This window comes from Sinohyriopsis cumingii, chromosome 14 (assembly GCF_028554795.1).
Source record: "Sinohyriopsis cumingii isolate HCF-2022 chromosome 14, ASM2855479v2, whole genome shotgun sequence".
NCBI lineage: Eukaryota > Metazoa > Mollusca > Bivalvia > Unionida > Unionidae > Sinohyriopsis > Sinohyriopsis cumingii.
The window spans coordinates 19,707,790-19,735,767 of NC_142974.1; the positions used below are offsets into that span (position 1 = coordinate 19,707,790).

The 27,978-nt window shown below is 34.5% G+C and overlaps 1 protein-coding gene across 4 annotated transcripts in view; it reads left to right on the forward strand.

Moving 5' to 3' along the window:
• LOC149783372 (uncharacterized) overlaps nt 1-27,978 on the forward strand; it is a 97,980-nt gene that overhangs the window by 53,850 nt on the left and 16,152 nt on the right. For 3 of the 4 annotated variants that reach the window (XM_089931601.1, XM_089931603.1, XM_089931604.1), the window contains 4 exons: nt 548-703; nt 6,071-6,091; nt 14,452-14,712; nt 15,780-15,890. In XM_089931601.1, coding sequence (XP_089787727.1) covers nt 548-703; nt 6,071-6,091; nt 14,452-14,712; nt 15,780-15,890 — 549 coding nt within the window. The remainder of the gene's footprint in view (nt 1-547; nt 704-6,070; nt 6,092-14,451; nt 14,713-15,779; nt 15,891-27,978) is intronic. The other variant, XM_089931602.1, reaches the window with a different exon arrangement.

Below are 27,978 nucleotides of genomic sequence, written 5' to 3' on the forward strand. Positions count from 1 at the left end.
GGCTTAGTAGCCAGGGCAGCAAGTACTTGCAGAAGGTAAAGAGTTAACAGGATAGTCATATCAGCATGGTTTTTTATGACGAAGAAAAACCAAACTGAAAAATCAGTCTGTAGAAAATTGTAGCTTACAACTTGAAACAAGTCTGGGAAGAACAGCAAGCATTTCAAAGTGACTTATGCTCTCATGGTTGAAAAGAATTTATTATACATTATAAGCCCATTCATCTGTTTTTTTTAACATATTTTTACTGAATGTTTCTTATAGTTTTAAATATGTACATTTAAGGAAGAGAGACACTTTGTCAAAAATCTGAGAAGTTGTTTTCTTCAATTTTTCAATCTTTAGTCCAAAGAAACTAAAAACTGTTTCTAAAATAGTAACATGCTTCACAGTATTTACATTTTTGTCACGTTATAATCTTCCATATGGAGAAGATTTTGAGAATTTTATTGAACATTTTACTTGATGAAATTTCTTGTACTGAATGCCATGGAAAATGTGGGAATAGCTACACTTGGTCTGATTTATGCATAAAATTCCATTGTAGACGGTCTGGTCAGAAACATGATGGTCGTTCATATCTGGAGACATGGGAAGACCTGCTGAATGTCCAGGTCCAACATTACGACAGGAAAATGACTGAAACCAGTGGTCAACTTGGTTTTTCATCTGGAATGACTAACAAGTTAAATAAATTGTACCAGTAAGTCTCCCTTACTTTCTCCTTCTCTTTTATTGTCCTTTTTCTTTTTTCTATAGATATAACTAGAAGGAAGTGATTTGATGGTCTCAGAAAAAAAAAATATATAGTTAAATTTTCCTAAACTAGACATAGCACTGAAACTTTGCAGTCACTCCTCAGAGGTTTGATTAGTATTGTGTAGCATTATTGTGCAGTATATTTGTGGCAGTCTGCACATGTAGCCAGGTTTCTGAGCAGGTAGTTGAAAGCTGATCAATACACTAACCAGTCTGCAGCTGTAGCCAGGTTACTGAGCAGGTAGTTGAAAGCTGATCTGTACACTGACCACAGTCTGCACCTGTAGCCAGGTTACTGAGCAGCCAGTTTAGAAAGCTGAGCTCTGTGTGATCAGTTTGCAGAAGAAGCAGAATTACAGTGAGGCCAGGTTAGGAAGTTGACTTTAAAAAATGTGGTTAGTTTGAAGAAGAAGCCAAGTTACTGTGCAACCAGGTTAGGAAGCTAAGCTGTGCTGTATGTGATCATTCTGAAGAAGAAGCCAGGTTGTTGTGAGGGCAGGTTAGGAAGCTGAGTTGTATGTGATCAGTCTGAAGAAGATGCCAGGCTACTGTGAAGCCAGGTTAGGAAGCTGACCTAAATATGGTTGGTCTGCAGAAGAAGCCATGTAAATGTGTAGCCAGGTTAGGAAGTTTATCAAAATGTTGTTAGTCTGCAGAGAAAGGCATGTTATTGTAGGGCCAGGTTAGAAAGCTTATTTAAATGTGGTTCGTCTGAAGAAAAAGCCAGATTATTGTGAGGGCATGTTTAAAAGCTTAACTGAATGTGGTTAGTCAGGTTATTGTGAGAGTAGGTTAAGAAGCTAAACTGTATGTGATCAGTCTGAAGAAAAAGCCAGGTTATTTTTAGGTCAGCTAAGGAAGCTTATCTAAATTTGGTTAGTCTGCAGAAGATGCAAGGTTATTGTGAGGGCAGCTTATGAAGCTTAACTAAATGTAAATAGTCTGCAAAGTTTGCCAGGTTGTTGTAAGGCCATGTTTTAGTAGCTGAGCTGTATGTGATCCGTCTGAAGAAGAAGCCAGGCTCCTGCGAGGCCACATTAGGAAGCTTATCTGACTATGGTTAGTCTACAGAGTTAGCCATGGATCTGTGAAGCCAGGTTAGGAAGCTTAACTAATTATGGTTAGTATACAAAATTAGCCAGGCTACTGTGAAGCCAGTTTAGAAAGTTTAACTGAATGTGGTTAGTCTGCAGCAGAAGCCAGATTACTGTGAGGCCTTTCAGACATTTGTTTCTGATTTTGGTTATTCTGAACAAATAGCAAGGTTACTGTGAAGCCAAGCTAGGAAGCATATCTAAATGTGGTTGACGTGAAGAAGAAACCAGGTTACTGTGAGGCCAGGTTAGAAAGCTTAACAAAATGTGATTGGACTGCAGAAGAAGACAGGTTACTGTGAGGCCAGGTTAGAAAGCTTAACGAAATGTGATTGGACTGCAGGAGAAAACAGGTTACTGTGGAGCCTGTTTAGAAAGCTTAACGAAATGTGATTGGAGTGCAGAAGAAGACAGGTTACTGTGAGGCCAGGTTAGAAAGCTTAACGAAATGTGATTGGACTGCAGAAAAAGACAGGTTACTGTGGAGCCTGTTTAGAAAGCTTAATGAAATGTGTTTGGAGTGCAGAAGAAGACAGGTTACTGTGAGGCCATGTTAGAAAGCTTAACGAAATGTGATTGGACTGCAGAAAAAGACAGGTTACTTGAGGCCAGGTTAGAAAGCTTAATGAAATGTGATTGGACTGCAGAAAAAGACATGTTACATGAGGCCAGGTTAGAAAGCTTAACAAAATGTGATTGGACTGCAGAAGAAGACAGGTTACTGTGAGGCCATGTTAGAAAGCTTAACGAAATGTGATTGGACTGCAGAAAATGACAGGTTACTTGAGGCCAGGTTAGAAAGCTTAACAAAATGTGATTAGACTGCAGAAGAAGACAGGTTACTGTGGGGCCTGGTTAAGCAGCTGAACTGAATGTGATTAGTCTTCAAAGAAAGCCATTTGACTGTGTGGCCAGTTTAGGAAGCTTATCTAAATGTGATTAGTCTGCAGAAGAAGCCAGGTTATTGTGAGGGCAGGTTATGAAGCTTGTCAGCTTATCCAAATGTGGTTACTCTGCAAAGTTAGCCAGGTCATTGTAAGACCAGGTTCAAAATATGAGCTTTATGTGATCAGTCTGAAGAAGAAACCATGTAAATGTGAGGCCATGTTTGGAAGCTGATCTAAATGTGATTAGTTGTCAGAAGAAGCCAGGTTATTGTGGGGCCAGGTTAAGAAGCTGAGCTGTATGTGATAGCTTGAAGAAGATGCCAGGCTACTGTGAGGCCAGGTTAGGAAGTTTATCACAATGTGGATATTCTGAAGAAGAAGCCAGGTTACTCACCAGCAAATTTTAGGAAACATGATGTGGGTACCCGTCAGTTCTAATTAATCATTTACCTGGGTACCAAGTCAAAGGAAAATTTTATTAAATGTGAATCTGAACTGCTTTGTTCCAAGTTCATACATGCCATCCCCCTGAGAGGTAAAAGTGTAATTATTACTAATATAAGTGACAAAAAGCATAATCTGATCATAAAAAGAATAGTCTATATATTACATGCCATAATTACAGAAAACTGTCTGACAAAGGTACATATATCCTTTGCTACTTACCTGGATCTGTTTTTAAAGTTCTTGTCAAGTTCTTGTCATAAATGGGCTTAATCCATGTTGATTAGTATGAGAAACAATACAGAATGATAAATTATTTTACAACATTTGCTTTAAGTTTAACAACTGGTAGTCAAGTTTGACTTTTACTGAAAGGTCATAAAGTCAAGTCCATGAATTCTGAATGCTGTATTACATCACTGTAGAAAACTCCTCTTTCAGAATTTGTAAAGCACTATTGATTTATCATTTCCTGATACAACAATTTCTTTAGTTTCACAAAATCCCACTCCTCTACCATTTTTCAGTCATATAACATTGAGGAGTCACATTGATAAAGCCTCTTTTGCTTAACATTTGGTGCCATGTTTTATTTTTTTCAGTATAGACTGGTCTGCTACCTAAGTGTGTATCAAACTATAATGAACCTGTGACACATAGGTTCAGTTTCAACAAACCTGTCTGTTTACTTGGAAATGTATCAATTACAGTTACTAGAAACAGAAAATAAGGAAATTGTTCAACATACATAGCTAAATGGTTGTCTCGCTGCAAATGTTGCCAGATATAATCTTTGATCTGAACTTGGAAAGGTGTTGTTTTTTTTTACCTGGAGCCTATGGCTAATTTAATTACCCAGGTAATTATGAACAGGTGTGTACCCAGGTACCCATTAACACCTTCACTGAGCTACCAATTACGGAAGCTTGTTTGTTTGTACCAATCTAAAGAGTTAGCCAGGTTATAGAGCAGCCATTTTAGGAAGCTCAGTTGTATTGGCAGTATGCAGAGGAAGTCAAATTATGGAGCGGAAAGTTTAGTACTTAACTGTAAGTAGCAGTCTGCATAGGAAGTCAGATTATGGAGTGGAAAGTTTAGTACTTAACTGTAAGTAGCAGTCTTTGGAGGAAGTCAGGTTATGGAGTGGAATGTTTAGTACTTAACTGTAAGTAGCAGTCTTTGGAGGAAGTCAGGTTATGGAGTGGAATGTTTAGTACTTAACTGTAAGTAGCAGTCTTTGGAGGAAGTCAGGTTATGGATTGGAATGTTTAGTACTTAACTATAAGTAGCAGTCTGTGGAGGAAGTCAGATTATGGAGTGGAATGTTTAGTACTTAACTGTAAGTAGCAGTCTGTGGAGGAAGTCAGATTATGGAGTGGAAAGTTTGGTACTTAACTGTAAGTAGCAGTCTGTGGAGGAAGTCAGATTATGGAGTGGAATGTTTAGTACTTAACTATAAGTAGCAGTCTGTGGAGGAAGTCAGATTATGGAGTGGAAAGTTTAGTACTTAACTGTAAGTAGCAGTCTGTGGAGGAAGTCAGATTATGGAGTGGAATGTTTAATACTTAACTGTAAGTAGCAGTCTGCATAGGAAGTCAGATTATGGAGTGGAAAGTTTAGTACTTAACTGTAAGTAGCAGTCTGCATAGGAAGTCAGATTATGGAGTGGAATGTTTAGTACTTAACTATAAGTAGCAGTCTGTGGAGGAAGTCAGATTATGGAGTGGAAAGTTTAGTACTTAACTGTAAGTAGCAGTCTGTGGAGGAAGTCAGATTATGGAGTGGAATGTTTAGTACTCAACTGTAAGTAGCAGTCTGTGGAGGAAGTCAGATTATGGAGTGGAATGTTTAGTACTTAACTGTAAGTAGCAGTCTGGAGGAAGTCAGGTTATGGATTGGAATGTTTAGTACTTAACTGTAAGTAGCAGTCTGGAGGAAGTCAGGTTATGGAGTGGAAAGTTTAGTACTTAACTGTAAGTAGCAGTCTGTGGAGGAAGTCAGATTATGGAGTGGAATGTTTAGTACTCAACTGTAAGTAGCAGTCTGTGGAGGAAGTCAGATTATGGAGTGGAATGTTTAGTACTTAACTGTAAGTAGCAGTCTGCATAGGATGTCAGATTATGGAGTGGAAAGTTTAGTACTTAACTGTAAGTAGCAGTCTGTGGAGGAAGTCAGATTATGGAGTGGAAAGTTTAGTACTCAACTGTAAGTAGCAGTCTGTGGAGGATGTCAGATTATGGAGTGGAATGTTTAGTACTCAACTGTAAGTAGCAGTCTGTGGAGGAAGTCAGATTATGGAGTGGAATGTTTAGTACTTAACTGTAAGTAGCAGTCTGCATAGGAAGTCAGATTATGGAGTGGAAAGTTTAGTACTCAACTGTAAGTAGCAGTCTGTGGAGGAAGTCAGATTATGGAGTGGAATGTTTAGTACTTAACTGTAAGTAGCAGTCTGCATAGGAAGTCAGATTATGGAGTGGAAAGTTTAGTACTTAACTGTAAGTAGCAGTCTGCATAGGAAGTCATATTATGGAGTGGAATGTTTAGTACTTAACTGTAGGTAGCAGTCTGCATAGGAAGTCAGATTATGGAGTGGAAAGTTTAGTACTTAACTGTAAGTAGCAGTCTGTGGAGGAAGTCAGATTATGGAGTGGAAAGTTTAGTACTCAACTGTAAGTAGCAGTCTGTGGAGGAATTAAATCAGGTTATTGATCAGCCAGTTTAGGAAGCTCAACATTGCTCAAATAACACAATAAATACATCATGATTTTGTAAGAAATTAAACATTATACATTCCTCACTGTAAAAATAATAATATGTACATGTGAAAACTTTGGGAAAAATTCTGCTGGCTGTTTTTTTTTTGTCTACAACTTATCTTTTGAACAGGCTGAACACCACTCGACAAAAGTAATTACATCTACATCAGAATTAAGGGTAAGATAAAGGAAATGCTATTGTTTTGAAAAATACTATTTTCTTTATACTCAATATTGATTAATAATAATAATTATTTGAGATCAGGAGAAAATTGTTAGAAAAATGTTAAATAAAAAAATTATAAATATTAAAGCCTTGTGTGAATTATGATGTTGAATTATATAGATCTTTTTTATAAAATCAGTAAGACATTCAAAACAAAAGTAACTACTTTTTGCAATTTTTAAATTATTTTCTTTGAATTAAAGTTTGACTGGACAGATTTGGATATAATGTCATGAGCAATTGCCTTTATCATACCTCTTAATTTTAATCTTATGCTTGCAGTTGAAACTTTATTATTATTTATATTTTTCAACATTTGTTTTAATTTTTTTTTTCATTTCTTAGTATTTTAATTCATTGAAAACTAGTTTTCTATTAATACGTTGTAATTCTGCTTGTATTTTGAAATGAAATTTTTTAATAGTGTCAATGCATGTTCCTTGGTTGCCTGTGTGACTTGTACCATATTTTAGATGTACATTGGTTACCTATGTGACTCGTACCATATTTTAGATGTACATTGGTTGTCTATGTGACTCGTACCATATTTTAGATGTACATTGGTTACCTATGTGACTCATACCTTATTGTAGGTGTACATTGGTTGCCTATGTGACTCGTACCATATTTTAGATGTACATTGGTTACCTATGTGACTCGTACCATATTTTAGATGTACATTGGTTGCATATGTGACTTGTACCTTATTGTAGGTGTACATTGGTTACCTATGTGACTCATACCTTATTGTAGGTGTACATTGGTTTCCCATGTGACTTGTACCTAAGGGGCCCAAAGTGGCCAAGTAGTCTAAAGCGCTCTCTGTTACGGATCACTGCCATCTCACATCTGCCTGCGTCGGTTCGAGTCTCGGATTCAGCCAATGTGGATATGTGAGAAAGCTTGCCAGTAGCTTCTCATGGGTCGGTGGTTCTTTCTGGGGTTTTCCTGGGCTCTTCCTCCACAATTAATACTGGCCGCCATGTATAACCTATCGTGTGCTGAAAAATGGCGTAAAATCCCACAACAGTAACAACAACTTGTACCTAAAGAATTAATCTGCCTTGAAACCCTCTAAAACCGAATTGATTAGAAACAACTGTTTTACATGTCACATGAGTTATGTAGGTCTTCAGCACTATTTTAGTAATGGGTGTAATATTTTAGAATTTGATTACACATACCTTTAAATTGGCATTATTCACTTTTTTTATCCTCACACATTCATATTCCTTGGGAGGTTATTGTGCTCTGAAAATGTAAAAAATGTAATATCATTTTGGGGAAGAGATTGCATATGATCCTGGCATGGTCCTGAAATTTCATATACATGAATTTTTTGCATACACAAAAAAAGAATTCTTCTTAAAAGTACAAAAATAATTTGTAAAATGTTTATTTAGGGATCATGCTGGGCTTTGCTAATGTTGTAAGTCACGATTTTTTATTTCATTATTGCCAACAAGATATACCATCTGGCGATATTTGTTGTGACAACATTTGGAAGTCACAGACTTGGATATAAAATATGCTGGAATCTATCTATTGTTACATAAACAATATTTAGTTCATATTGATAAACCATCTTTACACTGCATTGTTCTATCATAATCCACTTTTGCTGACATCTGTCCAGAGTACCTTATGCTGTGATACACTCAAATAGTGATGCTACCAGTCTAGCTACAATCGACCAACCTTCTGAAGCAGGAACAAGAAAGGCTACAGATCACTAATCGACGGCTAATTCTTTTTCTTTAAAATTTACCCAGAAAAAATAATTTTGCTGAAATTTTAAAGAAAACTAATTCCCTTTGAAGCACCAATCAATCTGCATAAATACTAGCAAATTAATTTTTGTGTGTCTCAATCAGTGTTCTACAATTGTTTGACGTTGCCACCGCGATAACAATCAGGTATTTGTTTTGACCTCCAATATTGGCCTTTAGCAATGACTCAATGACAAATGCACCCTTTATCAAAGCAAGTCGGTTGTTTAATCTTCAGTAAAAACAAAGCACCTTTCATCAAAAGAAGTCAGTACCAAATTTAAATAAAAGCAATGCAGTCTGATGGATTGTCACATGTTCCAAAGTTACTGGAACATGTTTATTGTGCTGTGAAAGTTTCTTTATGCAGGAATATTGTTTTATGGTTTTGATCTCTACCAGTGGTGGCAAAAACACAAATTATATCCAATCTTTTGAAACAATAGATAACTGGCTGTCAAGTTAATTGATGGTGGGACATGTTGGAAGGATGTTTATTAAACTTTTTAATTTGTTCACATGTTTTTATTTCCCAATGAATTGCTTCATGCCTTGGGCTGCTCCAGCAAGATGATAGATGCCTCCAGCTGACCAAAATCTGAGCCACTTTTAAGTAAATGTGCTTGTAGCATGTAAACAACCAGAGCCATGAACTGTTGGTAACAATGAATATCATAGTGAACTGTTTAGTGACATGCATTTGTTGTTGACAATGGGATATAGATCAAATGAGTACATGTACATGTACTACCATTTGTTATGTATGTGTTATGTGTTATTTGTTTTTTAATGGAATGTTACTGATACATGATCTTGCTTAGATAATGCATTATGGATTGTGCAACACAAATGTAAGTTGTCAATATGCAAGTGTATTTCAGATTAGTTTTGTCTTTATGAATGAAAACATGTATTTTGTGTCCACTTTTATTACAACCAACCAACCTCCAGCCACTTTTGGGGTACATGCAACATTTTCTTCAGTTAACTGACTTGGTTAGTTATAACACAGTTATGTACATAACATAGTTGGGTTCTGTGGACCCCAATCGCTGTGTTATAGTGAGGTCACACAGTATATTCAAGGTGAGGTATTTCAAGGCTATTTGAGATGAATGGTAAGTTGGGGTTAAATTTTGAATACCTAGTTTATTATGTACAGCAACTGAATCAGATATAATTTTGAGACATTATATCTGCCTATTCTTTATAAAGATTTTCTAATCTACATTTGCTGATAGGAAGTTATACATGGGTTACATTTGGGACTATTGGAAACTTCCATGTCTATCAAAAAGACTATTGCTATGTTATGTAGTATGGCCAATGTGCCACACTTTTGGGAATTTAAAAACCTTCATGTTACATATAAGATAGATACATTTATTTACCTTTTATATTTCTAGTTAATTTAATAATCGGGACTGAGATAAACACTGAAGTAATAAAAGAGGAAAGGAAACTGATGCTGTTTTTCTTCTACTTTGTTTATCATGGCTCACATAGCTGTACCACTTTTGTGAGCGGTGGTCCTAATCAGTAGTTATGATACCTTGGCTGTGTTTACATTTTGTTATGATATCAGTAGTTATGATTTTATGGCCTAGTGTGTTGAGCAATGCTACAATTTCTTACAATACCAGTAGTTACGATTTTGTGGCCTAGAGTGTACAGCAGTGTTTTCATTTTCATACATTTTCAGAAGTTATGATATCTTGGCCTTGAGTGTATAGTAGTATTTACATTTTTTTACACTATCAATAGTTATGATATATTTGCCTAGATTGTATAGCAGTGTTACAATTTCTTACAATATCAATAGTAATGATTTCTTGGCCTTGAGTATATTGCAGTGTTACAATTTCTTACAATATCAATAGTAATGATTTCTTGGCCTTGAGTATATTGCAGTGTTACAGTTTCTTACAATATCAATAGTAATGATTTCTTGGCCTTGAGTATATTGCAGTGTTGCAGTTTCTTACAATATCAATAGTAATGATTTCTTGGCCTTGAGTATATAGCAGTGTTACAATTTCTTACAATATCAATAGTAATGATTTCTTGGCCTTGAGTATATAGCAGTGTTGCAATTTCTTACAATATCAATAGTAATGATTTCTTGGCCTTGAGTATATAGCAGTGTTACAATTTCTTACAATATCAATAGTAATGATTTCTTGGCCTTGAGTATATAGCAGTGTTGCAGTTTCTTACAATATCAGTGGTTAAAGTTTTTGGCCAAGAGTGTTTGTCATTGTTTTCTTACAATACCAGTAGTTATGGCTTAGTTATTGGCTTAAAAGTGTATGGAAATGTTGCCATTTTATCACTTTGAGACAATATCAAGATATTTAGATCAGCTATGAGTCATTCTCCGCAGATTGTACCTGGAGACAAGTGCCGTATCAAAATTTATAGCTGTTGGAAAAACTACAATGGTTTTTATTTTGTCTTCCACTGGCCATTGTAAACTGTTGCTATTTATACCTGACAGACTTGTATTGATTGATATGTAGTAATGCTGATTAGAATTTCAGAATGAATTATATATTGTAATGTCAGTATTTGATAACATCAATATCGGTCAGCCTGCATTTATATTAATTTTGATACGAGAATAACTTATGTGGAATTTTTTTCTTAAATATAAAAATAAAGGCTGTGAGCCATGATTTGTACACAGTTTTATGAAAATGTATATATGAGCAAGAAGGAAATATTTTTCCTGAATATACAGTACTTCTAGTATTTCTCCTATGATAATGATCATGCGGGCCACCTTAGTAAATTGTGAAAAAGTGGGGGGGGGGTCAAAATGAGTATGCAGTGGATTATCATTGCATAAATGTGGCACGATGAGTGTTTTAGACAAGAAAAATATTGTGTAGATCTAACTGGGTATTTTTCACTGGCCAGGTCTAAACATTTATATCTATTGTTTTACATATCATGTTTGCTGTATATGAATTTTGTCATCTGAATTGCTTTTTTGTATGTCACATAATTTTGTGTATGGAAAAAATTCTCCAAAAGTAAGAAAAATGATATGTAAATATAATTTAATTTTGGGGAAGAGATCATATATGAACAAATATAGGACCCGTCTAAGAATTACATGATCATCAGTATTAAAAAATTAACATAGATCAGATGTAATTACGCTCAAGCAGCATGTATTAGTCATGTAAGTTATATGTAATATACGTTCTTTAAATTTGATATATGTGCACTAGAATCAACAAGTTAGAAGATAAGTAACCATGACAAAGACATATTCCATCACAATTTTCTTATTGCACCCCATGATCAGATAAAAATTACACCCCCTTATGAGAGAGACAGACAGAGTTGTCTTGATGATTGCATGGTAATCTTTATTGTTCACTTAACTGATATTTGTGATCTTACTCTTGGAATCTCTATGGCTATAACTATTGTGAATATTTAAACCCTGAAGGAGTATGGTATGTAATTCCTTAGATTACATTCATTATTTAGTTTGGGTCCCCGAGTGGCCAAGAGGTCTAAAGCACACACCGTTAGGGATCAATGCCATCTCACCTCTGTCTGTGTGGGTTCGATGTTCGAGTCTCAAGGTTCAGCCATTTTGGGTAGGTGAGAAAGCTTGCCAGTAGCATCTTGTGGTTCATTGATTCTTTCAGGGGTTTTACCGGGTTCTACCACCACCATTTATACAGGCTGTCATGTATAGCCTATCATGTGCATTAAACCCTACAACAACAACAACAACTGTTTTGTTTACTAATGTTTTCTCTCTTTGAAAAAAGTTTCAGCTAAAAACTAGCAATAAGGTTTAAAAAAAAACTTTTTAAAAAAGCCACAAAGAGTTGGAAAAACTCACTGGCTAAAATCTTAAATTTACACCAAGTTACCTACAAGAATATGGTTCGTCATAACAATATGTGTACACTTTCCTTGGGGTTTATCAATGATACAAAGTTGCAATCCATGTCAGCATTATACAGTAAATTTCTTGGTTACGTGGTACACATACTGGGATGTATTTATTGTTTTGTTGTTGTTGTTTCTTAAACATACTATAATGTTCTGAAAATTGATTATTATTAATTAAATATGAAAATGTCCAAAGGCCTGTATCTCTCTGTCTCTCTGAACCATCATAGCAAGATACGAGCTAAAATCTGTGAAATTATGAGCTTAGATGATTTTCATTTGTGTTATCACACGATGTTTCTGGACTTAAGAATGATGGTAAAATTTGTCAAACCGACCAAAGGGCAAGAGAGAGAGAGATTTGAAGTCAAACTTACGAGAGAGAGAGAGAGTTTTCAAGTCAAACTAACTGGAGTGAGAGAGAGAGAGAGATTTTATGGTCAGTGGTACTGTTACTAAAGTAGAGTAATGAGATCAACTATAAATATACTAAAATATTTTAATTACCTCTTGCTGGTTCATCATTTTTCTTTGTTTCTATTCCACATTAATTTCCATGCACCGGTACATAAAATGCTAAGCTTTCATGTGAATGGGGTAGTAAACCATGTGTTTGCAATGCTCTACTTTTATCATTAAAACATCTTTCGTGTTTAAATCATAAGTGTGTATCTAATTGATTTAATCAATGTGAAGAAACATAGAAACTAAAAAGAAAAATAAATCAACTTCTCAATATGCAAAGGTGATTGTGAACAGCCACAGAAGGCATAGAACTACATTTTGCAGCGGACACACTCGGGGATGTGAGGTGTTTTTTCACTCAGTATACAGCTGCCTGTAGTAAATCTTAATTCCGTTCAAAGGGCAAATATATGTAGTTATGTAATATAAATAAAATATATGTAAAGTATGTACACTGATATGCCACTTGTATAAATTTTTCATTAAAAGGAGACTTGGCAAGGCTCACTTTCTTTTAGTGAAAAGTTTATATATCTCCATGTATATCATTGATACAACATACTATATATATAGAGAGCGAGAGAGAGAGAGAGAGAGAGAGATTTCATTTTGATCACAAGGTACAAGAAAAAATGTGATGGAATGCATATATATATCTCTCTTTGTATCTCTTTTTCCCTCCTAAAAAAGTGGAAAAAGCATTTTAGCATTAATGATGTAATTTCCATATTACTTGTATTCTGAAATAGTATACAGTGATACTTTTAATATTTATGAAACCGGAAGTGATTATAGTTTAATTCCACACAGCATCACAAATTTTATCCGATCTGTAAGTCAATAAATTTTCAGGTCAGCATCATTATATGTAACTAAAAGTACATAATACATTTAAAATATTTTCTATGAAGCAAATTGTGTACTTTTAGTTGTATTTTATGAACCAGACCAGAAGGGTTACTGAGTTACAGATAGGATAAAATTCGCGATGCTGTGTGGAATGAAGTGAAAAAGATAAAGACAAGGTAATTGATATGGCCACATCTTACATTCCATATCGACTTATATATGGATGAATGATGGAAAATTTACAAAATTTACCCATTCAATTTATATTCTGCATTGACTTATTGCCCGGCAAACAAGGTATTTATACATTCTTTCTTAGTTGTGATCAGTTTGGTTGATGACAATGCATCATTGATTCTGTTGTTAAATTCAACACTTTCTATTAACAATTCATGCACAGTTAGAATACTCTAATATGCTTTTTAAATTTCACAATTGGGGAAGAATATTCCCCATGTATGGCACAGTCCCCCCCCAAAAAAAAAAAAAAAACAACAACCGAACAACATATTTCATTGTAGCCAGAAATTCCATTTTGGTTTACAGGAATGTCAGACCCACTATGTCTTTGGGATGGTATTCATTCATTTGTACCATTTTGGTTTATAGGAATGTCAGACCCACTATGTCTTTGGGATGGTATCCATTCATTTGTACCATTTTGGTATAGAGGAATGTCAGACCCACTATGTCTTTGGAACTGTATTCATTCATTTGTACCAAATATATTTTATATTACTAATAAGAGTAACAAACTGGTCTTTCTGAAATTAATATTACTGTAATAGCAAAAGTTTACACTGACTTTAAGGTAAATTTTTCCTATCAAGAGAGGTAACTAATATAAATGATTGTACTATATATTAGTTATCTCCCAGGGATATTGTTCCTAGATAGTGACAAAAAAAGATTTTTTTTTAAAACAATATTAAAAGATTATTTAGAGTAATGTGTCTATAATAGTTAAAAGAACCTGTAATAGCAATATCTATTTTTTTTTATCTGATTTTATGTAAAAGTACATTAGACTTCAATCACACAAACCATCAGTATTGTCAATACTTTGATTTAAATAATTATTTATATGCATGGACATTTTCTTGCTGTTTTGAATGATATCTGAGAGATGGTAGTGTTCATTAATGATTTTTGTTAAAATGGTATTTCTTTCTGTATATTCTTCTTAAAGTGTAAGGGGTGATTCTGAATTATCACACGAGATTTGTTATGGTCTCTTGTATTTTATTTTCATTTTTAAATGTTATTTTTTTATACCATCTTCAGACGCTCAAGTATCTCTCTTGCAATGCCGTCTACCATACAGCATGGTAACAAGGAGGGCTCTGAGGACCTCCAATACAAAGCTGTTAGTGACAGCCCCCAACATGGTCAAGGTCAACAAATACAACCACAACCATCCATACCCTCCAATGCACACATCTACAGCAAAGAACGAGAGAACACAGGGGTACAAATCAACCTAAAGAGATTGCCTCTGTGGCAACAAGTCGCCCAGGAGAAGTCTGTCTTTCTGTCTGATAAAAAGTATGAGTCTTAGAATGCGAATTAATTAGGAGAATTAATTAGAATTAATTGAAATAGTTTTTGGAACCCTGTAGTGATGGTGATGTCCATCTATTTGTCTCTCCATCCATCATATGTTTGGTTCACCAGCAAACATTTGTTGGATCTGAGCCAAATTTGGCACTTTGCTTTATATCTTGAACAAGTTTGATTTCCACCATTCCACTACATCATTTACATCAGAGTTATGCCCCCCTGATTGCCCATCCTTCTAACCGTGGTTTCTATGTAATAACTTTACCAAGGTTTTTTAGATTTCAACCAAATTTGGGATGTTACTTTATTTTGCTGAAACTTGGATGAATTTAATTTCAGGTTTCCATTACATCATTTACCCGTCAGTTATGCACTTTGATTTCCTGTTCTCCTGGCTTTTGTTTCTGCAGCATTCCTTCATCGAGGATTGATGGATTTCAACTGAATTTGGCGGGCACCATTATACTGATAAGATTTTGAATGCATTTATTTTCCAGGGTCACAATTTGGAAGAATCATGGCCCCAGACTGCATAAAGACCTGATTGGGGTCATCTGTGGCACATTCATTGATAATAAATCAGGTTTATTCTGAGATCAAAAAGACTGTAAAATATAGTATTTGTTGATTTCTTCTTTTTAACAAATATGCCTGCTGAAAGAACATGAGAAGATAAAGCTTAGGACTAGTTCATCATTCAAAGTAAAATGTTCACCTGATCGATTTTGACCCAGTAGAGTGTAGAATAGGTACATTTTATGTTTTAAGTATCTAGTCGTTGCTGTTTAAGTAAATAAGTGGAATATTTAATTGAAATTCTACTTATCTGTACTCATCAGTTAAAAAGAAATGTTGAAGATTTCATTTATATTTGCAGGCAAAGAATTATGTTCATATGTGTAAAAGTAATATTTGTTTTTCAACACATAAATAGAAATGTGAGTTATAGTTCACTGAACTAATGTGACAAATTCTGGATTAACACCAAAAAGTGACATTAGTACTAGATGTATGCTATTCTGAAGAACTAAAATTGCTGGTGTTCATTTCAGTAATAACATCCCCAACCCGTACACTATGGTGCAAAGATCAAGAAGGGATTTATATGCACTTAAGAAGTCTCTGGCAAAGGAAAATAATGTCAATATGGAGAAACTTAAAAGGTGAGAAATAAATAGTTCAAGTATCTAGTATAAGTATCGGTAGCTCTCCCTGTACGTTAATGCAAAAGCTCGGGCATCAATATATGCATGTGTTTGTTGGTGGTGGGATCTGTACAGAAAATGCCAGTCACATAAAACAACATGTAGATTGCCTTATTTAATAATAATAGTAATGATAATAATGATAATAACAATAATGACTTTATTTAAGAAGGTAACTCAAGATAGTTACAAAAACCAATTTACCTTGAGGCTCCCTATTTTGCATCTTTGCTAACCAAGGTTCCGATGTGTAAACCCTATCTACACCCTTGGCAGATCGATCAGATATTTCAGTGCTTTGTCCAAGCAACATATATTGAAGTTTATGAATAATCTCCCTTAGCATGTAATACCAGCTAACCAATAGCGTGTAACAGTGCTGTATTATATATCAGCCGAAAATGATAGAGGCAATTGTCTTCAAAAGGTTACTGTGTAAGTTTGAAATCAAAAGTATGACTAAGTACCAGAGAGAAGCCATTACAGATGTATCTGAGGGAAAGAAAGAACTGGTAGTGGCAAATTATTTATTTATGAATCCATTCCATTTGTGTGCTGACCTTGCCAATGATCACAGACTTGAAGCACTGCAGTTATATTTGTTCGATCCACCAAGGTGTAGATAGGGTTAGCATATCATAACCTTGGCTAGCAAAGATGTCTATTATGTACATATATTCACTATATACAGCACAATGTAACATACAGCAATTAGACTTGACACACAAAAATTGAGTTTGAAAATCAAGTTCACAATACATAAGGATCAGTGACCACATGAAAAGAAATAAAGTATATTGTATTGAAAAATTTCTCTGTAGAAAAGATGTATAATCAGAGAAAAGCAGGCGGTGTATTTATATATACTTATCACTGTTCAAGTGTCTTAACACATTAACCCCTAGCAATGACTTTATGGGGCAGGAGGTAGTAGCCTGCTGTCGAGCTTTGTAGTGTCATGGTAATGCATGATATACTAAAGTGGGTGGTATTATAGAAAGGTAGACAGATATAGCTCTGCAATGATACCAAATAATCTGGAATATCTAGTTGCACTACAAAATACAAATAGAAAAACCTCATTTTTTGGACCCGACTTTTTTTTACCCAAAATTTGCCCATGGTTGGAATCTGATTTTGTGTCCGGATTTTAGACTTTTTGGTCTCAGATCTAAGGCAAACCGGTATCAACTTCAAACAGACAGATGAACCTTTGCAAAACGTAGGATAAGATGGGCATTTGGAATAAAGAGTGGTCTCCATACAAAAAAAATGGCTGTGTTTAGGTGGCACTATACAGTTTCGCATTTTGCATAGGGTTAGGATTTTAAAGAAAAGGAATGTCCCCGGCTTTCCTCACTGGTTATACTGGCTATTTAAAAAAGATCTTGCATATCTTAGGTATAATGCAAAGAACCTTTAATTCCCTTTATTTTGGTGTATGATTGATGGGTGTACTATGGGTTATAGAGTATACAGCTTAGCCTTACTTCAAATGTGCACCTTTCAAAAAAGTGCTAGCTCTACTTGGTCATTTTCACTTCCTGAGCTTCAGAGGTAAATTGTATAAAAAAGAGCCGATAACTTTTTTACATTTTATATATTTGGTAATTCATTCATTGCACTTTCAGAAGCTGGTATTGTCTAGTCTGGCAAAATTCATTTTCCCTATTTTAATAGTTGCTATGTATAGTGTACTTTAGACTAATTCAGACTGATTTTTTAACACAAGGGAGCAGTCATTTTAGTTAGCAGTGTGCTTAAATCATGTAAAATTTCCAAAAGTACAATATCCAAAAGAAATATCATCCACTTTACATTAATGTAGCATAGAGGTATGCAAACATTCTCTCCACTGTGCTTGTTTTAAATGCGAACTACTTCACCCTACATACATCACTCTCTCAAAAGTACATATTATCTGGTGAGCGCCACGTTAGCAAAAAAAAAGAAAAAAGAAATCCAGTTTTTACCCTTCTGCTCATGTGCGAGTCAAATAGCCAATGAAAATCGATGTTTCTAACACCACTAGGCAGTATGTTATTGAAAGATGACCGGGGATTTGGTGTTTTCGAGTCAGAAATAGCTTTCAAAATGTGTTTCCTACTCGATTTTTAGGCAAAAATGACAAAAAGCTCCAGGGGTTAATGTGTTAAGATTTTGTCCATTTAAGATGTTGATTATGATAAGAAATGCAAGGAGCCTGCCTTATGTCACTTGGAATTGTTCCATACCAGTAGACTCGTTTTAAGCAATTCTTTCTGTGGCTTTGGTATGATGTAATTTTTACTTTTAACAGACCTTAAATTTTTGATTATCATCAACATCTCTGTTGTAAAAGATATTGCATACATAGACAGGAATGGCTTTTCTGGACACTTTATACATAAATTTGGTCTTTCTAGAGAATATTTTTTCATATATTGGTAATATTTTTGTATAATTCATTGCATCATAACAAATTTCTATACATTGATCTAGAATTAAATTGCATGCCCTCTTTTGGAGTCTTAAAAGTTTTATTATGTTTGAATTAGAGGTATTGCCCCAAATTACATTACAATAGTCCAAATATGGCTGAGTATAATTTTTATAAAATACGACCCTATTCTGAAAAGGAATGAATGTTCTGCTTTTTCTGAAGTAGCCAAAGATAAGAATTTACCTTTTTTAAACATATTTATTCGAATAGACCAGGTTAGATTGTGATCTACATGTAAATACACCAAGAATTTTGTCATGAAAATTCTGAAAATACCGCATAGTAATTATATTTTTAAGCTTATTAGGTAAATAGATTGATGGAAGTAAAATAATCCCTCGGAAAATTAAGTGTTATTTTCCTTGAATTTATATCTATATTAAGATGTGTCTGCATTTCATTATTGATCCCTGAAAAGAAATGGGCAACCCGGTTTTTTAAATACTTCTGTCTGTGCCTGTTCTAGTTTGGGTTTAGGACAATGAAAGTCCTATATGGTCAATGTTTACTCAGAAAGTTTCTCTATTTCCAAAGCAATTACCTTTCATCAAAAACAAATCTTTACACTTTGGAGTATACAAGTGAAAAATCAAATATGTTCTCATTTGTAAGAGATCTGCCTTGGATAAAAATAATAGAAAGTTCTACTCATGTATGTAAGTGTGTGTATATGAACACTGCATCAAGCTGACTTGAGTTTGCTTTCAGTGGCAGTGTTAATGGCATACAACAATTGAGACTGAGACTGTTAAATAACATGTGAAGATCGATTACTAGCAGCTAGAGTCTCTACATTCCTTTTAAAAGTCACATTTTACTGATGTTCTATATGTGGGTTTTGTGCACTGGCCGCTGTATATTGTAGACTACTATTGCGTGTTTTATAAGACAACTAATGACCAATTGTTGTTCAGGAATCTTCATACGTTGTGCTTCTAAGGCACACAATCCTGTGAACGTACATGCAAGTAGACTCACAGTTTCTGAGGTCAAGTGTTTTTATGGTATAGGTCAGCTTGTGTTGTGTGTAATTGCTATGGTATTCTAAAGTTATTCTCAAAAATCGCTGAACCAATTTTTACTAGATTTAGTAGTGTGCATCTTGGCGTGAAAGACTTGAAGATTTATGCAAATGATGCCAATCTTTTCTTAGAATATATGGTCATTGTTATTAAATAAAGATAAAAAGACTACTTCGAAACCTCTAAACAGAATTCAATCAAATTTGACTGAAAGCATCTTCACATGAAGATCTTTTTAAGTCTATACATATGATTGTCATCCACTAATCAAATATGGTCAACATTACAAACAATATGAACAAATCTTGCTACCATTACAAATGTCCATTAACAGTATTTTCTGCCTAATTATCGCAAAACCCACCTGACGCAATTTCATCGAAACTTGGCATAGATTATATTTGCATATTGTACATTGGTGTTGATCTGCCATCAAATTTGACTGTAATTACCAACAATAGTGAAACCTTTAAATGGCTTCTCCAGTAATGCTACACAGAAGTTGGTCATATTTCACAGAAATCATCCAGGCATGAAGACCCTTTTGGACGTTTATTAATTATGTGATTTTCAAAGTATAACACTTTTAAACAACTCAAATAACACCCCGGCTGATTAGAATATAACGATGCTTGATGGAAAGCAATTCTGGCAAGATGAAGACTTTTATAGTTGTACAAAATGATGTTAGTTTACGATTAAACACCAACTTGTAATTATTTCACAAAAACCACTCAACAGAATTTATCCCAACTTTGAGAGATAATATTCTGATATGAAGGGATTTTCTTTGTGTAATCATTACAGAGATAACATTCTGGTATGAAGGGCTTTTCATTGTGTAATCATCATAGAGATAACATTCTGATATGAAGGGATTTTCAATTTGCATTCGTTACAGAGATAACATTCTGGTATGAAGGGCTTTTCATTGTGTAATCATCATAGAGATAACATTCTGGTATGAAGGGATTTTCATTGTGTAATCATCATAGAGATAACATTCTGGTATGAAGGGATTTTCAATTTGCATTCGTTACAGAGATAACATTGTGGTATGAAGGGATTTTCATTGTGTAATCATCATAGAGATAACATTCTGGTATGAAGGGATTTTCATTGTGTAATCATAGAGATAACATTCTGGTATGAAGGGATTTTCAATTTGCATTCGTTATAGAGATAACATTCTGGTATGAAGGGCTTTTCATTTTGTAATCATCATAGAGATAATATTCTGGTATGAAGGGATTTTCTTTGTGTAATCATTACAGAGATAACATTCTGGTATGAAGGGCTTTTCATTGTGTAATCATCATAGAGATAACATTCTGATATGAAGGGATTTTCAATTTGCATTCGTTACAGAGATAACATTCTGGTATGAAGGGCTTTTCATTGTGTAATCATCATAGAGATAACATTCTGGTATGAAGGGATTTTCATTGTATAATCATCATAGAGATAACATTCTGGTATGAAGGGATTTTCAATTTGCATTCGTTACAGAGATAACATTGTGGTATGAAGGGATTTTCATTGTGTAATCATCATAGAGATAACATTCTGGTATGAAGGGATTTTCAATTTGCATTCGTTATAGAGATAACATTCTGGTATGAAGGGCTTTTCATTTTGTAATCATCATAGAGATAATATTCTGGTATGAAGGGATTTTCTTTGTGTAATCATTACAGAGATAACATTCTGGTATGAAGGGCTTTTCATTGTGTAATCATCATAGAGATAATATTCTGGTATGAAGGGATTTTCCTTGTGTAATCATAGAGATAACATTCTGGTATGAAGGAATTTTCATTGTGTAATCATCACAGAGATAACATTCTGGTATGAAGGGATTTTCAATTTGCATTCATTACAGAGATAACATTCTGGTATGAAGGGCTTTTCATTTTGTAATAATCATAGAGATAACATTCTGGTATGAAGGGATTTTCAATTTGCATTCGTTATAGAGATAACATTCTAGTATGAAGGGCTTTTCAATTTGTTATCATAGAGATAACATTCTGGTATGAAGGGCTTTTTGATTTGTAATCGTTATAGAAATAATATTCTGATATGAAGGGCTTTTCAATTTATAATCATTAAGGAGATAATATTTTGGTATGAAGGGCTTTTTGATTTGTAATCATCATAGAGATAACATTCTGGTATGAAGGGATTTTGAATTTGCATTCATTATAGAGGTGACATTCTGGTATGAAGGGCTTTTCAATTTGTAATCGGGGCCCCGAGTGGCCGAGTGGTCTAAAGCGCTCTCCGTTACGGATCACTGCCATCTCACCTCTGTCTACGTGGGTTCGAGTCTCGGATTCAGCTAATGTGGGTATGTGAGAAAGCTTGCCAGTAGCTTCTCATGGGTCGGTGGTTCTTTCCGGGGTTTTCCCGGGTTCTTCCTCCACCATTAATACTGGCCGCCATGTATAGCCAATCGCGTGCTGAAAAATGGCGTTAAGCCCTACAACAACAACAACAACATCAATTTGTAATCATAGGGATAACATTCTAGTATGAAGGGCTTTTCATTTGTAATCGTTATAGAAATAATATTCTGATATGAAGGGCTTTTCAATTTGTAATCATTAAGGAGATAACATTCTAGTATGAAGGGCTTTTCAATTTGTAATTGTTATCGAGATAATATTCTGATATGAAGGGCTTTTCAGTTTGTAATCGTTATAGAGATAACATTCTGATATGAAGGGCTTTTCAATTTGTAATCATAGCGATAACATTCTGGTATGAAGGCTTTTCAAGTTGTATCATTATGGAGATAACATTCTGGTATAAAGGGACTTTCAGTTTGAAATTGTTATAGAGATAACATTCTGGTATGAAGGGCTTTTCAATTTGTAATCATAGAGATAACATTCTGGTATGAAAGGATTTTCAATTTGTATCATTATGGAGATAACATTCTTGTATAAAGGGACTTTCAGTTTGAAATTGTTATAGAGATAACATTCTGGTATGAAGGGCTTTTCAATTTGTAATAATAGAGATAACATTCTGGTATGAAAGGATTTTCAATTTGTAAAACTGTTGCTGATCCACCATCAAATATGGCCACCATTACTAAAAATAGAAAAGCCTATAAATGACTTCTTCACAAATTCACACAACAGTATTTGACCAAATTTAACAGAAAACAAGCTGGCATAGAGGACCTTCAATTTTACATAACTGATGCTTTACAGAAAGCATCCTGGCATAAGGACTTTAAAATGTGTGTAATTGATGTCAGTTCACCAACAGATATCGACACCATTACAGTTAATTGAAAAACTTTAAACAACTCTGAAACTACTAAGCAAAATTGAGAGAAAGTATCCTGGTTTTTAGAGCTTTCATATTTAAATCTTTCTTATAGATGACATGTACAGGGCTCTTGGCAACGCTTAATCTCACACATATTTAGACACTTTTTTTATATGCGAGGCAGAAGATCACCAACACAGGAGTCTTCTGTACACATACAAGCAATGACTTGACAGCAAATTCAGAGGCTTGCCAGTCCTGCTTTAACCACCTGCTGAGTGGGAAAAGATGTTATCATTTGATCAATTAATGCTGTGCTGATATTTACCATGAGAGAATTCAGTGGCTGAAAGGCCCCCAGATGTGCATGTTGTCATTACAAGGGTACATAAAAAGAACATGATGCAGCGGCTGGGTGGCAATTTCAAAGACTTTGACCACCTGCTGAGTGGTGGAAAATGTAGATATTTACAGTGACTGAATTAAAGGCAAAAAGACCCAGAGATGTACATGTGGTCATGTCTGAGAGTACATCAAATGAACAATTTTAGCTTTCAGTATTGTGTTTGTTTCCAAGTGTAACCTAATAATTAATATTAGGTACTTAGTAGTGCATGTGACCTCAAATTCAATATACATCAAGACTTTAAATGCTGTTTGCAATATTTTGGGGTTGAACGGCAAATTGACAGAAATTGTAACGAGATTCAGAAGAGTGCTAAAGTTGCTAGAACTGATAGTTTGGATGGAATAGTAGCCAAGTATAAGAAAGTGTGTTGCCTGGCTTAGTGTTTGGAATAAGACCTTTCCTTGGACTGACAAAATTCAGTCTCACTCTGATGGACAAACAAGAGCTATATGTCAGTGGTGTAAAGAATTTGGAAAATTAAACTCATGTGTGCAAAAATATGCTTCTGGTAGGGGTCTGCAACTTTTGCTGGTGAGAGTCCTATTTTTACCAAAATCCTAGTGAGACCTCTGATGCATATCTGCTTCATACATGTGCCTTGACTCACATTTAAATCTTTCCCTATGGCTGACATGTATATCCATGTCCCTTGACTCACATTTAAATCTTTCCCCATGGCTGACATGTACATCCACTACATACATGTGCCTTGACTCTGCAGTGAGTGGTCAGTCAAGTATTGCCACCTTCCATAGCAGATATTTCGACTTGCCCGGTTTTGTTCCCTTAACTTGAGTGATGGGTAGATCCACTCTCTGTGTTCAGGTTAGAAATTATCTTATTCTTCAATAATGGGCAGTAAAAGACATTTTACCAATCAAAATAGAATTAACAATGATGGTTCTTGCTTGAATGACCTCATATATTATATATGACTACTTAAAATAGAGATTTTCTGGAATGTAAATGTACCATATGATAGTTTATACATGCTGTTGTTGAGAGGAAACAATGACTTTTGCTGTTGATTTGGATTCATAATTTTCATGTTTTTGAGTGGACAAAGTTGATCACATTGATTTAGGGACATTTAATTTTTTTCTTTATCCAGTCTGTCAGAAAGTAAGATAGATGATGAAAACAAAATGCAACATAGAGAAATGAAGCGTAAAATATGCACAGTGAGTTCATTGTTTGAAAGAGAAGCATTGCGATGTTTGAAAAAGAAAGGCAGCATGAGGTGTCCTTAATGTGCAAGCAATATGATGTTTGTCTTTGTGTAAAGCATAACTGCTTTTACAAAATTTACCAACTTCAGAACCAATAGAATAAAATGACCAATGAAACGTGATAGCTCAAACATCAAAATGATGCCTAATTTAATTAATGAAAAGTGCCACTGAAAATGTAAATACCATTAATTAGGAAATTGATGAATAGACTTGAAAGTGCACCATAATATGTTCATGCTTTTTCTCAGTTAAATATCGGAACTTATAATGGATACTTGCATAAAAAAATGAAGTTGCATTCCATACACAAGGATCATCTTGCTACTGTAACACCACTCTGGTGGCCTAGTAGTTAGAGCGTCTGCCTTGGATGCAGGAGGTCGTAGGTTCAATCCCTGGCCGAGTCATACCAAAGACATACAAAAATGGTACTAACAGCTGCCTCGCTTGGTGCTCAGCATTAAGATGTTAGTGTTAGGACTGGTCAGCCTGGTGTCAGGATAATGTGACTGGGTGGGACATCATGCTACATGTCTGTAGACTTCACTATAAACTGCCACACTGCAGATATCGTAGTGATATGACTGATTTTTTTTTTAAAGCTATGTTAAAATCCAAATCACACACATTCACATGCCTCTTTCTGTCATTCATTCCATACACAGGGATCATTTTGCTACTTTCTGTCTGACCTGAGTGCATTCCATCATGGGATCATCTTGCTATTTTCTGTCATGATTGAATAAATTCCATGCATAGGGACCATCTTGCTACTTTCTGTCATGCTTGAATGCATTCCATACACAGGGACCATCTTTCTACTTTATGAGATGCTTCAATGCATTCCATACACAGGGATCATCTTGCTACTTTCTGTCATGCTTGAATGCTTTCCATACACAGGGATCATCTTGCTACTTTCTGTCATGCTTGAATGCTTTCCATACACAGGGATGATCTTGCTACTTTCTGTTATGCTTGAATACTTTCCATAGACAGGGATCATCTTGCTACTTTCTCTTATGCTTGAATGCATTCCATATAAAGGGATCATCTTGTACTTTCTGTCATGCTTGAATACTTTCCATACACAGGGACCATCTTGCTACTTTCTGTCATGCTTGAATTCTTTCCATACACAGTGATTTTGCTACTTTTTCCATAGTTGAATACATTCCATGCATAGGGATTATCATGATACTTTCTGTCATGCTTGAATGCATTGCATACACAGGGACCATCTTGCTACTTTCTGTCATGCTTGAATGAATTCAACACACAGGGACCATTTTGTTACTTTCTGTCATGCCTGAATGCATTCCATGCAGAGGAATCTTGTTACTTTCAGTCATGCTTGAATGATGGTTTTAGTAAAGTGAATTTTAGCTACATGTTTTGAAGCTAACACAGAAAAACATCTGTCAGTATTATAAAATATGGTTGCCAATTCTCCAGATCTTTAAAATTGTATGCAGTGACATAGACTGATAATTTTTTCCATTATAAATGATTTTTTTTTTTTTGGGGGGGGGATATATTATGGAGACAAATGTAATGTCTGGATAATCAATATTTTCCTGTATTGATTACCTATACAGCCATGTTTCCTGATAAATAGTATAAGGGACATGTTCAAATGTGTTATGTATGTTTAATTTAATTTTATTTGTTTGTTAGTTTTTGTTAAAAATTTATTTCATTACATGTTAATGTAATGTAACAGTGTATGCTGGATTTGACCTTTTCGAAAGTTGAGTTCATTTCTGCTTTACCTGACTGACTCTTTTTTTTAATTTCATTTTGTGTAAACAACTAATATATAGCAAAATTATTCTCTCTGTGTATGGGCTTAATGTGAGGATCATTATTAATAGAAGTAAATATGTTTATTTGGGTCCAAGTTTTGAAATTTCCTAAGTGTAATCCAGGTAATGGTTTTGATTTTGTAATAATAATAATAATAATAATAGAGACTTTATTTAGAGAAGGTAACTCAATTAGTTACAGAACTAATCTACCTTGAGGTCTTCTATTTGTTATGTGCAACATACACAGTATATACAACATGATGTGAAGAATCTGGCTTGACACTAAATAATTAAGTAATTTTAAAATACAAATTATCAAGCCTGGAACACATGCACAGGCATCTGTGAAAACATAAACATATATAAAACATAAGATATCATCCTGCATTGAAAAATTCAGCTATGAATGATGCAAAATTGCAGAAAAGCAGGCTTTATTTTTTGTACTAGAACTTCAATTTTCTAAAGATTTCATCCATTTAAGACATTGATTATGAAAAGAAGAAATGCCATGAGCCTGCCTTATGTCACTGGGAATGTTGTTCCATACCAGTGGACCAGTATATTGAAAACTTTTAAACAATTCCTTCTTTGGCCTTGGTATAATGTAATTTTTACTTCTTATGGACCTTAAATTTGGAGCACCATTAACATCTCTTTGGTGAAAGATATTGCTTAGATAGAAATGGCTTTTCTAGATACTTTATACATCAATTTGGTCTTTCTAAGAAATATTCGTTGATGTATTGTTAAAACCTTTATATTATTCATTGCATCCTGAAAATTGTCTATACGTTGATCTAGAATTAAATGGCAAGCCCTCTTGTGGAGTCTTAAAAGTGTTGTTATGTTTGAATTAGAGGTATTACCCCAAATTACATTACAGTAGTCCAGATATGGCAGAATATAACTTTTTATAAAAGATGACCCTGTACTGAAGAGGAATGTATGTTTTGATTTTCCTCAGTAGCCAAAGATAAGAATGAACCTTTTTTGAAACATGTTTAATGTGAATAGACTAAGAAAGATTATTATCTATGAATACACCAAGAATTCTGTCTAGACAGGCCATATTAAAGCTCACATCATCAAATAGAACCTGGAGTAAGTCGCTATCTAGCCTTGCTCGTTTTTGTTGTGTTGTAACTAGTAGGGCTTTCATTATTTTCTGTATTTGTGATCATACTATTTTCCTTGCACCATACTTGAAGTCTGTTGAGAGCATCTTGTAAGTTATTTTCAAGTACCATTTTGGTTGTTAACAAGGATCATTCTAGAAGGCTATTTTCCATTAAGTAATGGTTTTTTCTTAGAAAATGCTAATTGTGACCTGAGGTCAAGTAGAGAACTATATAATCTTGTAATTGTGAGGACTTTGTCATTCTTGCTTTAACATCTTGCATTTTCAAGTTGTATTATGTTGTGTCCATTTGGGTTGAATCATTTTCTTCAAATTATTGAATTCAAGTGATTATTTTCTCTGAAAATACAAAAGTGCTCTGATAAAATTCTTGGATAGAGACATTTACTGGAATTTATAGTGTATTCAAACCTGAAATTATATTACTGTGATTCAACAGACTCATCACCGCCTTGAGTTTTGGGATTTCTTTGGGACTTTTACTGAATTTTATTTAGGCATTAAATTTCTAGGACTTGTGTCTGTAGTTCTTGGATTATTTTGGGATTTATTTTGCAATAATGTAAGTTTTTTTTTTCATTTTCACTTTGTATTCTAGGGAAGTAAATTATTTGTTAAATTTTACAAAGCTTGTTGTCTTTCACTCTTTTCTTTTACTTATTTCAAGAGC